The sequence below is a fragment of the Cetorhinus maximus genome, chromosome 21 (assembly GCF_964194155.1).
Source record: "Cetorhinus maximus chromosome 21, sCetMax3.hap1.1, whole genome shotgun sequence".
In the NCBI taxonomy this organism is placed as follows: Eukaryota; Metazoa; Chordata; class Chondrichthyes; order Lamniformes; family Cetorhinidae; genus Cetorhinus; species Cetorhinus maximus.
Genome location: NC_135899.1, coordinates 76,414,917 through 76,429,885, shown reverse-complemented (window position 1 = coordinate 76,429,885; position 14,969 = coordinate 76,414,917). Strand labels below are relative to the sequence as shown.

Genomic DNA, 14,969 nt, shown 5'->3' with positions numbered 1-14,969 from the left:
TTTGCCTTATGTGAAAACAGTAATGATGAAAAACAGTCTCCATTCTGAAGCTAGATCGGTAAGGAAACTCCGAATACAGAATTAGAGATGTACAGTAACTTCAGTAACAAAAGGAGAACAGAGAAGCAAATTGTTCATCACATGATGATGTATGTGAACTGATTTTGCTCTGACACAAAAGAAGAGTCTGTAACTGGATCAGAGCTGTGGGGATGAGTTGCTCCTGTCACTATGCGGAGCAAGACAAAATGAAATAGGGGAAGATTTCATCTGGGCAATGTTTCTTGGGAAATGGTGAATGTTCTCAAATTTACAATTCTCTTTACTTGCTACACATTATAGGGATGCTATCCCTAATAAGGTCTGGTCATGTATACGGATTTATTAAATATTAATATCCAACCTCTCTCAGGGTCCAATTATGAAACTTACCCGTCTCTCCCTGCCTGTATCCCCCTCCCCTCAACCAAAGCCCAAGGGGCAAAATATATTCCAGGGTTAGAGAGTGAGACAAACTGTCAAACACAAGCTGCACTGCAGGATTCTGCATCACCCTTCACTCAACAAATGCTGGTTTCATTTTAACATGAGGAAAACACAAAATTTACAGCATGGAAACAGGCCATTTGGCCCAATATAAAAAATAGGAACAACAGTAGGTCACACAACCCCTCCAGCCTGCTCATCATTCAATAAGACCATGGTTGAACTTTTACATGAACTCTACTTTCCCGCAAGATCTCTATATCCCTCAATTCCCTTGGCGCACAAAATATTAATCACGCATCATTTAGATATTTCGTTTGGCAGGCATGAGCCAGAGGCGGCTGCGCACCTGCCGAACTGTCAACGGCCTAGTAAGGCCATTAAAAAACCAATTAAAGTTGTTAGCAACGCTGCCTGTCCAACCTTAAGATTTGCAGGCAGACGAAGAGCCCAAGCGGCCTTCGCGTTTTTCAGGAAACCTCATCCACGGGCGGGATGAGGTTTCCTGAAGGTTTTATACAATAATTAATTAAATTTTGCAAAACTCACAAACATGTCCCATCTTATGTGACACTGTCACATGATGGGACATGTTTAAATAATTCTTTTCCTCCTCTATTAAAAAGTTTCACTATCAACTCAATCTCCCTGAGGCAGCCCTTTATGTTTCAATGAGATCACTTCTCATTCTGCTAAACTCCAGGGAATATTTGACATGTGTACTCAATTTCTCTTTATAGGACAATCCTCTCAACCCAGAATCAATCCAGGTAAGTAGATCCTTCCTTAGGTAAGGAAACCAAACCTGTACACACTACTCCAGATATGGTCTTACCAAAGCCCAATACAACATTGCAGCAAGACCTCCTTACTCTTATATTTCAACCAGCTTGCAGTAATGGCTAACATATCAACTTTTTTCCTCATTGTTTATTCTGCACCTGAGCCTCCTCCCACCATACTTCATTTCACCCTATCAATATATCCTTCTATTCCTTTGTCCCTCATGTACTTAAATAATTTCCCCTCAAATGCATCTATGTTATTCACCTCAACTATTCCAGGTGGGAGTGAGTTTCACTACTCTCTGGATAAAGAAATTTCTTCTGAATTCTCAATTAGATTTATTAATATTTCTGTATAGTATTGTCTCTTTGGTTGCATTTCTAGAGATGGTTCTCCTCAATGTCCATTCTGATTTTAGAAAATTTCTTTGCAGCCCTTGGCTCTTCAGAATTGGCAGCATCCATTCTTACCCAGAGTTAACCAATTTGGTTGACTGCTGAGCATTTGTTTATTCTTGTCTAATTTTGGTCACACTGCATGTGGAAACAACTTACCTACATTTGCCCCATCAAACCGCTACATAATTTTCAACCCTCTATCGAGTCACCCCTCAGTTTTCCAGCCTTTTGAGCCTTTTCTGAATGTTATAATGTTGGAACGGGACAATCAATTCTGTGAACGTTTTAAGTGTCACTTATTCGTGCTTTCAAACTCTCAGGTAGTCTAACAGATCTTCATAGAGTCATAGAGTTATACAGCACAAAAACAGGCCCTTCGGCCCAACGTGTCCATGTCGGCCATCAAGCACCCGTCCTGTGAGAACTTTTTGAACTTGGCTTCGCACTAGGCTACATATTTCTTTCACTGAGTATGAGGCCATCTCCTTACAGGGCTTTGAACACAATTAATAATATGATTAACAGTTCTGATGACAGGTCAATGAACTGAAGTGTCAACTCTTTAGTGCTCTCTGCACAGATGCTGCCTGCCTGCTGAGTGTTTCCAGTGTGCTCTGCCATTAAGTAAGCAATTTGCTTCTGTACCAATGTTGTCCAATACATTAACTACTAATCACATGTGGCTAATTACATATATGATCAGTAAACAAAAATGGGTAATAGACAACATTGGCAGGCATGTAGTCTTAATACTTATTTGCACAGCATATGCAGGTGAACTTTAACCTTTTTGGGCATTTTTTGCTAAGACAAAAAAGCATAGTGTGTTTTTTGATCACTGTGATTGTTTTACTCCCTTTGGTGATGAGAGGAGCTAGACATTTGTTAAGTGTACACATGTGAAGTACATTGGCCTGTATTGTGTGCAAGGCATTTTCTACCAACATTTGAGTACCTGTTTAAAATGGCATCACTATTGCCTCACCCTGTGGCTTGTCAGAAATCTCCAGCAGCCAACACTTCTGTGCATAGTAGTACCAACATAAACCATGTATCTGTGGCTTTTTAACCTGATCTCTGAAAAACAAAAGAACCCCAAGTCTCTGCTAAAGGGTCGAAGCAAAAGATTAACTCACTCTCTTTTACATGAATGCTGAATATGAGGAGGGAGATAGGCAAGATTGCCTTTCTTACAATTTGGAGTAAAATTATGTCTGTTTTTGGGGCATTTAATTAGAAATTGCAAAGACAGCAAGTCTTCCTGCAATGTCCACAGTGTGGCTAACTTAATACCCACAGGAACTTTTCCCCCATGTCAGAATCAAAAAGGAGCATGTGAAAATATTTAATTATCAGCTTAATTAGCATTGAATAAATAGTGATATGATACTGAATAAGCATTACAACACCAACAACTTACACGTACATTGCGCCCATAACTTATCAAGATGTCCTGGAAGTACTTTTCAAAGAAGGTGGAAGGAACGGATGCTGAGCAGCAACTGGAGAAAAGTTGGGGACATGAATGAAGGCATTAGAAGAGAAAGGATCTGAAAACATATTGGAAAATGGCAGAGTGACTTAGCAAGAGAATTCCAGATTATGGGGCATGACGGCTATAGGCTCTATCTTCAATGGAAAGAGTGGAGCATGCGCTAGATTTGGGAGCATAGAGGGATCCATGCTGGGACATGGGGCTGTTCTAGTTGTGACAAAATATTTTAACACAAATAATACAAGAAAGACAGACTTACGTTTAGACAGCATCAGGATGTCCCAAAGTGCTTTACAACCAATTAAATGCTTATGAGGTATAGTCACTATTGTAATGTAGGAAATGTAACAACCGATTTATATATAGCAAGGTCCCACAAACAGTAATGAGATGAGATGAAAATCTGTTTTTTGTGAAGATATTTGAGGAATAAATATTGGTCAGAACACCAGGAAGAACTCCCCTGCTCTTCTTTGAATCATGTTATGGGATCTTTTACATCCATCCAAGAGGTCAGATTTGGGCTTAATGACTCATTTAAAAGACATCACCTTTGGCAGCGCAGCAACTCCCTCAGTACTGCAGTGGGAGGGTCCACCAAGATATTGTGTCCAAGTCCCTGGAGTGGAATTTGAATTCTACAGCTCTGAAACAGATACCTCCATTATCCACATTTGTGATCATCAGTCTGAATTCCAGTTGGCCAAAGGCTTGCACATCACATTGTCTCACTCAGCCACACCAGCACCAATGAAGCACACAGTACAAGGAGGATTCAATTCAGTCTGCCTTCATTCCCATAACAAGGGCATTGCTTTGTCACTTCTCTTGAGGGAGATCCCTCCACTGACTGAATTTAACCTCCACTTGTTGGTTTATCTCATCAGACCCATTTCCTTCAACCATGTTAATGCACCCCATGACCTTCACCTGGTTTCCCAACAACAATAAAAATACTGTTCACCATATGACCTTGGCTTCACAGTTGGTTAATTCACTCAGTGCTTTCATTCCCCAGATATTACTCTCTGATCAGTGGTTCCCCTAGTTCCATGAAGATAAAAGTAGCTTTTACTGAAGGTGTAAATGGCCTTACTTGAGGAGGAAGAAAGAGTGATACAATTTTCAAGTATGCAGCCTCTTATGCTTCAGCTTGTAAAGTGAAAACTGCCATCACACTTGCAAACATCCTTTTTGCTGAAGTCACATTATCTGAAGGAACTTTATAGGTATGCTCTCTCTGCAAGCAGGATATATAGAGTTGAGTGCCTATTTAGACCCTTAGTGTCAAAAGCAACCAACTTAGCACATCCTCCAGAAGCGAAAGAAGTACTGCAAGGAATACTGGTTGTCAGTTTGGCTCAGCCACATCACTGAGTCAGAAAATTGCAGGCTCAACTCTCACCGAAATGCACAGCCTAAATCAACAACAGCCAACGGACATTCCTTTCGTGCCTTTAATGCTGTAAAAGATCCTAAGGTGCTTCATAGGAGCATGATCAAAATTTGACATGAGCCACATCAGGTGGTGTTAGTAAAGATGACCAAAAGCTTGGTCAAAGAAGTAGGCTGAAAGGAGCATCTTGAAAGAGGAGAGAGAGGTAGAGAGGATTATGGAGGATTCCAGAACTTAGGCAACTGAAGGCATGGCCACCAATGGTAGATTAAAATCAGACTTGCTCAAGAGGCCAGAATTGGAGGAATGCAGATATCTCAAAGGAGTGTAGGGCTGGCAGAGCTAGCAGAAATAAGGAGGGATGAGGCCACGAAGCGATTTGAAAACAAGTATGAGAATTTTAAAATTGAGGTGTTGCCAGACTGGGACCCAATGTAAATCACCGAACACAGGGATGACAAGTGAATGAGATATAGGTGCAAACTAGGATATGAGCAAACTAGTATATCATTCCAATTTAGTGTAGGGTTGTGATTCACTGTTGGAGGTACAATAATTACTATATGATCTCTTTTAGGTGTAGGTTGAGGAATGAATATCAGGACACTGGGAAGAACCTCCCTTCTCTTCTTCAAAACCATGCCCTTAGATCTTCTACATAAGCCCATAAGGACAGGCAGAGCCTTGGTTCATCAATTATTTACAGCACAGAAGTAGATCATTCTAACTTCTCCTTGAATGCATCTGGGCTATTTGTTTCAACTACTCTTAGTGGTAGTGAGTTCCACATCCTAATCAGTCTTGGGTAAAGAGGTTTGTCCTGAATTCCTTATTGTATTTATTGGTGATTACCTATTTTTTTCATGTCTGCAAGTGGAAATATCTTTTCTAAGTCTTCCCTATCAACCGTCTCATAATTTTGAAGACCTCTATCAGGTCAACCCTCAGTCTTCTCTTTTGTATAGAAAACAGCCCCAATTCGATCTTTATGATAAATATAGCTTCTCTGTACTGGAATCATTCCAGTAAATTTTTTTTGCGCTTGCTAGTGCCTCAATATCCTTTTTACAATATGGAAACCAGAAATACTCATTGTACTCCACGTGTGGTCTAACCAAGGTCTTAAACAAGTTTAACAGAACTTCTCTGCATTTCAATTCTATCCCTCTGGATCCCCTAGTGCCTTGTTTGCTTTATCTAAAAATTGACCTTATTAACCTGCATTGCTACTTTTAGTGGGAGCTCTTGTGTCACAGTGGGTAGCATCCCTACCTCTAAGCCAGGAGCCCTGCGTTCGAGTCCCTTTCCAGGACTTTACGGCCATGGAAGGTGCGTTCATAATGTGGCCAAACAGGTTGATTATCAACCTGCAACTCCTTCCAATATATGACCTTATGGCAGGAGGTAAGAGTGGGACAGACTCCTAGTTAGCCATGCTTTATGCAGAGTGGCATCCCTCAAGCTATAGCCTCTGACTTCAGGCTAACAACCTGTTCCAGAAAATACACACAGAAAACAGAAGTAAGCTTACGATTTGTCTGTCTCACGTATTTCTAGATGTGGGAAGTCTTCTAAGTCTAAGCCTAATATCAATAATCTATGTATCTGTACCTTCAGATGCCCCCTTCAGACACTTATTTTCCAAAGAGTATGTGATCTCCTTACCCTTCCTACCAAAATGTATTACTTCGCACTTATCTGTATTTAAATTCAATAGCCAATTACACAATCATTTTGCAAGGTTATTAATTTATTTCTGTGTTTTGTCTGTCCTCCTCTATATTGATGGCACCCGCAATTTGGTGTCTTTTCCAAATTTTGAAATATACTTGCTATTCCAGATCCAAAATTGTTTATGTAAATGATGAATAAATGTGGTCCAATCCCTGTGGAACACAAGCTCCCTGCCATTTGCCAATCTGTAAAACCACCTTTAAACTATATCCTTTTTTCTGTTTTGTGGCCAGTTTGCTATCCATTTTGTTTTTTGTCCCTTGGCTCCAAATGTTTTGGCCTTAATCATGAGCCTACTATGTAATACTTTATCAAAGGATTTTTGTAAATCTAAGTAATTAAATATGATAGATGTAATGTATTATTATTTAATATTTCTGCCATTTTGCTGTGATTACACCTTTAAATGTCTACCCAAAGGACAGTGCCTCCAACAGTGCAGCACTCCCTCAGCATATCTACAAAGGGTCCAATCCCTGTTTCAGGTGGCCCCTGTGCCCCTGTTTTTTCTGTATCACTATGGCAGGTGGCACATTTCCTGCCCACCATATTGAGGGCTTTTCATGCCAATGAGCTGGGGCATTTATAGGCCTAACACTAACTGCAATCTAACTAAAATTTTGTATTCCTTACTTTGTATTCTACATTGCTGACCTTATCAACTTGCAGTGCTAGCTTTCTTGGACTATATATCTGCACACCAAAGTTCTTCTACTCTCCCTAAAATCAAATGTGTTTAAGTTAAACGACGGACATGCAATTTACCAATTCCAACCCAGATATTAATCCTGCTTAATCTACATGCAGCAAAACTTCAATTAAAAGCTTAATTAAGATAATGTCATGGAATTTCCGTGGAGCCACACAGAGCTGATAAAACATTGTTTGGTACTGATATGTAAACATGCCCCTATAACTAACAAATAATGAATAATTATAGTCCCAATCCAAACTGTGGGCCCACTGTTTTGCTCTGAAATTCTTGGAAATCAAAGAAAAATCACAGGTATGTGTATAGCACCAGAGAACAAAATGATTAAAGGGATTGCTTAAACAGCTACAAAATGAAGCTACAATTTCACAGTAATTGATATTAATGAGTAGTATTTGACCAGTGACATCAACAGTGCCTTTGAGTAATGTGTATCAACACACTATGAATGACAGCTGTGTACGATAGAATACTGCCTGTTTCAGCAGCAAGTAGAATAGATGAAGCTTCCCCAATACTTTAGAGAATAAATACACCAACATAATATCAGACATAGAAGCGGGAATAGGACACTCAACCCCTCGAACTTGCTCTGCCATTCAATTAGATCATGGCTGATCTGTATCTCAACTCCCGTTAACCACCTTTGCTGCATTTCCCTAGATACCCCCTTACCAAACAGAAAGCTTTCGATCCCATTCTTGAAAGTCTGCAACTGATTCCCATCATCCACAGTCTTTTAGGAGGCAAAATTCCAGATTTCCTTTGTGTGAAAAATTGCTTCTTGACATCACCCCTGACTCTGATTTTAAGTTTATACCCCCTTTTGTTCTGGACCATCTCACAACCACCAGGGATATATTTTCTCTCTTACCACCCTTTCAGCTCCTTTAATCATCGTAAACACCTTAATTAGATCACCCTTCTACACTCAAGCGAGTGTGGGCCTAGCCTATGCAGACTGTCTCTCTAAATTTAACCCTTTTAGCCCCACTGTCAATCTGGTGAATGTAAAACAGGAGGGCTCCATGTTTTGTTCCCGAGATGAACTGTGAAGAGACAGCCAATCTCAGTCTCAGTGGTGGTAAATCCACTACACCCAAGTACCTCAGGGAGGTGCCAGAGAAAGAAAATAAAAAGAGTTCAGTGAGGGTTTCCGTTTAGATTAGAGCTTAACTATAGTGCGTACCATGGTCAAATGTCTGCTCACCACCTGAGCACACACCCGAAACATGGCCACTTCAGTTAGATAACAGTCCATAGGTCCCTTGCAACTGAAACTCAATGCGAATCAGCACCTAAAGAGGAGGGGTGCAAATTGAAGGGGACTAAGTTGCCACAAATTAAGCACGTATCTCCTGACTAATAGTTATGGTTAAAGTATCTCATGCTCAGAACAAAATTCTGACCTTAATCAGCAGGAGTGCAGTTACATCCAAAACTGATTAACAGCCAATGGATTTTGATCTCACGTTTTTTCCTGAGAATATATTAAATACTCTCAGGCAGGTGTAGATTGCACACAGGTCAAATATATAGACCTAATCATTTGTTTGATACGTGATTGTTGTAAGGTTGAAACTATCAATGGTCTACTCAAACAGTCATTTCAGATAACTGTCATGCAACACTAACATCAGGGCAGCAGGGAAGATCTGTTATGAGTGAGTGGTGCTTGATAGTCATTGAGACAAAGCATTCATCAGACAGCAAGAATAAGTATTGATAAAACCAGCCTTAACAACACTGTTAGATTGTGAAAGGAAAGATAACTTGAATGCTGATACTGGTCACTTTGACAAATGATATCTTGAAGGATTCTTAAAACCAATAAGCTGATCGACAGAACACCTCTTGTCCATGACTCCACATACATTGTACAACATCGACACTTTATGGATTAACCCAGTGACTGGATAGTCTAATTATAAGCGCAACACTAGACCTGGATGGAGAGGACTGTTGCAAGAAATACTAACTAATAGTTCACAACAAAAGGTTCAGAAGAATAGGGCCATTTTGATCAGAAACATTTATTCATTTCTGAGGAATCAACATCTACAGATCACATTAGGCAAAAGGGTGTCAAAGCCTTTGAGGCATTGGATCTCTTAACAAAACTCATGCTTTTGACACTCAGCTACAATCTAATGCAAGGTGATTCTTGCATAAGTAGAAACCCCTCCCACAAAATTCCATCCAACAGAGTTGAAAAAAACTACAGGATCCGCCTGTAGGATAAGGGTCTGCATAGCAAGAGGTAGCCATCAAAACTCTTACCTTCTTGTTGGCTGGTATCCACAAACCCGTTCCTCTCTCCAATCAATTGGGGCATCCCTATCAGCTATTGCTAATCTCTTCCAAGATCAGATTGAAATTGCCTTTCACTGTCCCGTTTCCAGTCTTGGTTTTAGCTGCTGATTTTAAATCTCCTTGTCTTTGTAGTGATCACGGCCTGTCCCCGATTTTAAAATCACCTCTGTATCCAGACCCTGGTCTCAGGTCGCGTCAGAGGGGAGAGTTGCCACTAAGTATCACAGCACTAAGTATCGCACAAAAGGAAGCTGTGCAGGAGTTGACAGGAATGCCTGTGTACGCTGCTCCGGCTGACACCACCATCACTGGAGAAGTTGCTGCAATAGGTGGGGGAAGCCGAAGGACAATGCATTCTGCGAATAAGCAACGTTTCGACAAGAGTCCCAAAGTTGGACATAAAGTTGTCGTCGTAAAACAGCATTAATACCGATTTAAAACTAACCACAGCACGGAATTCCTATGTTTTAATACATTTTGATGCTATAACTTTCCACCAAACAATCAGAAACAACTTGAAATATTAGTTTCAAAATGTTAGTCAGCATCTGCTATTCACCCTCCCTGAAACAAACAAGATAACTTCTGCACGCCCTCGAACTATATTTTTTAGAAAACTCCTAAGTCACAATTACACTGGCGCACAATTGTCCCAACTCGAAAGAGGCCGTGACCTTGGGAGAATCTGCCCAATATTAAAACGCTCAACTTGAAAGGTCTGGACATCCCAAAATAAACAACGTTCACAATCCATTTGCCTCAAATATCAAACGCTTATTCGTGGCTTAGTTGAAAACAGACACAATAACAAACCGAGTTATAGGCGATGCAATGAAGGTTGTCCACTTACTTCTCATACTCTTGGTTGTCTCTGTCACATCGGCCGTCCTTGTGCTTTTCCCAGTCTTTCCCATGCTTACAGGTGGTCAGTGAGATAATATCCTTCCCATTGTGGATGTGGTGTAAGGCATTTCTGGTATCTGACCCAATTCCTGTCAAGTACCTCTTGCCTTTGAAGACCAACAGGTACTTTCTCCTGGGTGGGACATTGTTGTAGAGGAGCCAGCCTTTCTCTCCACCCTTCTGAGGATGTTCTCTTGAAAACAGAGGGATGGAGACATCAAAATGTGGCCTGTAACTCTCCATGTAAAAACTTGCTTTGGCCACCATGGCCTGCCCAACGTCAAAGCCCAAATCCTCTGTATAATCAGGCCAAGTTCCGGAGTAGAGGTTAAATATCAGATGGTTCCTACCGTTGTTCCACAAGGGAAAACTCTGAATCTTGCTATCGACGTCGTGAATGTATTGCAAGGAAAGCTGATCCCGATCTAAAGTGTCTATCCCCATGACAAATAAACAGGCCTGGTGAGGATCCGGGGTGTAATACCGAGAGCCCTGGATGGAGGCGAGAATTTTTTGGTAACTTTCAGAAACTTTATCCCCTTTGGACTGGGGGTAGATGTAAACCCGGAAGCCTCGCTTCTCGCACAGAGACAGGTCAAAACAGGTCTCCATCCGACACCTGCTGTCCTTGTACACCATCGCCCTGTTCTCCCGCTTCATCTTTGGAGACTCCCGCAGCCGGGAGTCCACCTCTCCTCCTCCAGGCTGCTCCACAAAACTTTTGAGCGTCGCCTCGTCGTCCCACGCCGGCCATCTCCTCGCCATCACCATCTCCTCGCTCTGCCTCCGAGCCAAGAACTTCAGCTGCCGGATCTGCGCTCCCCCGAAGTAGAAAAGCAAGAGCCAGCAAGCGCAGAATGCGATCAAGATGTATTTCTTCCTGGCCTGCATGTGTCCGGGACCATTCGCTCTCCTCGGGAGGAAGATGCTGAAGGGGAGAAGGTTGCAGGGGGTGGCACCTGGAGCGGATGGTGCTGGGAGAGCAGAGAGGAGCCCGCCACCCGGGTTCTCAAGCGCTTCCAGATGCCAGCGCTGCCAAAAGAGGCATCCTCGCGGTTCCAAAGCAAGGGCAGGTGCGGACCAGCGGCAGCCCCGTCTGGCATGGGGCAGCCGGGGGCATTGGCTGCAATTGGCTGCCCGTGGCTGGAGCTGAAGGGCTTGGTTAAGGGAAGATGTTGCTGGAAGCGCCGGCTGGGGGTTGCCGAGTGCCGGGGCTCCGGTGCTGCAGGGTTTGGCTAGGAGGAGCGGTGCCTCTTCGAGGCTGGGGCCGCAGTTGAGAGCTGCTGAGCCGGGGTTGGGAGCGGGAGCAGCTCCGGGACGGACTCACTAGCCGATTGTATCCATCTCGCTGACACTCAGGTGTAATCGTGTCCAAACATTCCATTTCCGAACCTTGGCTCCACCAACATTCCAACCAAGCCACGCCCCTGCCCCAACACACCCACTCCATTGGCCAATCCGCTTGGCCTTCCCCACTTCCTGATTGGACAACGCGCATCCCTAACACAGGCTCCCCCGCCCCGCTCAGGCACTGATTGGTCAGCGTAGTTGTCCATCAGCACGTTGGCTCCCCCTCTTGATGCCAATTGGCTGAATCTGCAGCAGAAGGCCCGCCTCCCTCTCCGGGTCCCGAACGTGCTGAACGTCAGGTGTAAAAAAAAATCGGCAGGAATTTTATTTTCAATCCCGGTCCCGGAGGGGAGTCGAGGGTAATGCATCCGTGGGAGGGTTTGCAGTCTCCGTGCAATCGTGCAACAGCAACCGACAGGTTGTAGAAGCAGCAACACTAAATGCATATTTTTGGAACAAAGATATTTAAAAAGCATGAATCTGCTTTAGTGCACATCGAATATCTGGCCTTCAAGACTGACATTTCCGCCGATATATTTTTAACTTTGAACAGATTTGTTCTAAATATTAAAAAAAGATCAAATGCACAGCGGGCTGATCAATGAGGAGCCTCACTCCTGATTAAGGAGTTTTCTGTCCCCCAACCTTTTCAGCTTTAGATTGGCCTGCTGTACATTTATGTTTTTATCTTATGACAGAAATGTTATCCAGAGGCAAAATATTTACACTGCTTTTCAGGAGCAGCTAAGCTTCAAGCATGGTTTTAAAGGTTAACCAAGGTTCCAGAGAATAAATTAAACCTGCAAAGGCAAAATACTACAGATGCTGAAAATCTGAAAAAAGGAAGAAAACGTTGGAAATACTCAGCTAGTCAGGTGGAGGGAGAAATAGAGTCAACCTTTAACAAAGTAGACCTCGTGAAACATTAACTCTTATTTTTCTCTCCACAGATGCTGCCAGATCTGCTGAATATTTCCAGCATTTTCCATTTTTATTAAATACAATAAATTAAAGGTGCGTGATTATCATGGGTTTTTTGGCCTGCAGGCTACTGTGTACCAGTCACCCATCAACCTTGTTCTATCGACATCCATTGGTCCCCTGTCCAGCAATGCTTCAAATTTAAAATTATCATCCTCGTGTTCCAATTCTTCCATGGCTTCACACCTCCCTACCTCCATTATCTCCTCCAGCCCTAAAACCCTCCATGATTTCTGTATTCCTCCAATTCCAGCCTCTTGTGTACCCCTGGTTTCCTTCATCCCACCATCGGTGACCATACCTTCAGCTGCCTCGGCCCCAAGATCTGGAATTCCTTCCCTAAATCTCTGTATCCCTTTCTCCTCCTTTACAATGTTCCTTACAATCTATGACTTTGACTGAGCCTTTGGTCACCCATCCTAATATCTCCTTATGTTGCTCTTGTAAAACTTGGTTGGTAATCGCTCCTGGGAAGTGTCTTGGGGCAATTTACAATGTTAAAGGTGCTATATGAACGCAAGTAAATTATAAATTCTATGTAAATGAAAATTAATGGAGATAGTTGGAAGTTAAGAAGATTGTAAGAAATAATGATGAGAATGCAGAGGTCAAGATAAATGGTCAACAGCTGGAACAGGTATCACAATAACTCTGAAGAAGAGTAATACAGACTCAAATCATTAACTCTGTTTATCTCTCCACAAATGCTGCCAGACCTGCTGAGTTTTTCCAGCATTTTCTGTTTTTATTTCAGATTTCCAGCACCCGCAGTATTTTGCTTTAATCACAATTAAAGTACCTGGGAAGCCTCTCGTCAGAAGATGATTACTGCCATAAAGAAATCAGAGCTAGAATAGCAATGGCAAAGAATGTATTCTCCAAACATAAAGAATTTCTCAGCATAAGAATGAGCAGAGATCTTAAGAAAAGAATTTTCAAGACTGATTTGGAGTAACTTGTTGTGAGGGAACTGAAACATGAGCTGGAGAGTAGCCGGTATCCAAAGATTAGAAGGTTGTGAAATGTAGTTCTGGAGCAACAAAGAAGTTCTCAGGATGGTGGAGGAGGAAAAGATCGCTAGTGAATATCATCAAGAAAAAGCAACAAAAGCTGGATTGGACATATTCTAAGGCATGAGAGCTTGTTGAAGGAGGCGATTGAATGAAGATTAGCTAGATGTAGACCTCTATAGACCTTCTCCCAAGAGGGAGAAAGAGAGTGACAATATTGGACAAATTGAAATTGAAAATGGGAGGCTCCTGTGAGCAACTGAAGAGGAAAGTGAAAGACTGAGGTGTGAAGAAATAAATAGAGGACTTGCTTGTTTATGGCTTTGCATAAAAGCTGAAGAGTCCATTCTGAAGTATGAAAGAAGGAAGCAGCCAATTAATTTACCTACTGTTTTTAAACACACCAAGTTCCCTCATGGTGACAGGAGAGTGAGTCTTAGGCAGGAGTCGCACACGTACTGCATAGCAGGGGTCTTACCACCTGTAAACTGTTCTCTGCAACTACCACTACACCCAATAGTGTGTTGTTACCACATCCTGAAATGTACTGATTTTGATGTTAAAAAAAAAGCATGGATCATTGTGTGTTACATGAAGCACTTTTTTTTTATTATGCTTGACATAATTTACCATCAGCCATAAATATAACTTCCACATCAGTTCATCCAACACTCTGCTTTCCTTATCCTCGCTCAGATCAAGTATTATTCACCCATCACCCTGATGCCTACTGACCTACATTGGCTCCTTATTCTCGCTCAGATCAAGTATTACTCACCCATCACCCTGATGCCTACTGACCTACATTGGCTTCCATGCCTCAAATTTAACATTCTCATAATTACATTTAAATCTCTTCATGACCTTTCCCTCTGTAATCTCTTTGATCCTAACAGCTTTCCAATCCCTGAACACTCCATTCCTCCAACTCTGGCCTCTTGTGTATTCTTCCACTCCCTTCACTCCACCATTGGCAACTGTGCCTTCAATCAGCCAGAACCTACACTCTAGAATTCCCTCACTAAACCTCTCTGCCTCTCCCACTTCTTTCTTCACCTTTGAGATTTTCCATAAAGCCCACTTCTTTGGATGAACTTTTGGCCACTCCTAGGAATAGGAGGAAGCCATTTCGCCATTTGAGTCTGCTCCACCATTTAATAAGATCTTGGCCAATATTTTATCTCAACTCTAATTTCCCAGCCTAGCCTCTGATTCCCTTAAATTTTTTTCATTCATTTACAGGGTGTGGGCATCGCTGGCTAGGCTAGCATTTATTTCCCATCCCTAATTGCCCTTGAGAAGGTCATGGTGAGCTGCCTTCTTGAACTGACGGAGTCCCTGTGGTGTAGGTACGCCCACAGTGCTGTCCAAAGATTTATTGATCTAGATTTTAGATATAATCAAT

General features: G+C 42.2%; 1 protein-coding gene across 1 annotated transcript in view; it reads right to left on the bottom strand.

Moving 5' to 3' along the window:
* Window positions 1-11,650, bottom strand: part of LOC144696014 (exostosin-1-like) — a 286,811-nt gene extending 275,161 nt beyond the window's left edge. Inside the window, exon 1 of the mRNA XM_078567185.1 lies at window positions 10,171-11,650. Coding sequence (XP_078423311.1) covers window positions 10,171-11,114 — 944 coding nt within the window. The 5' untranslated portion in view covers window positions 11,115-11,650. The remainder of the gene's footprint in view (window positions 1-10,170) is intronic.
* Between the last annotated feature and the right edge of the window lie 3,319 nt (window positions 11,651-14,969).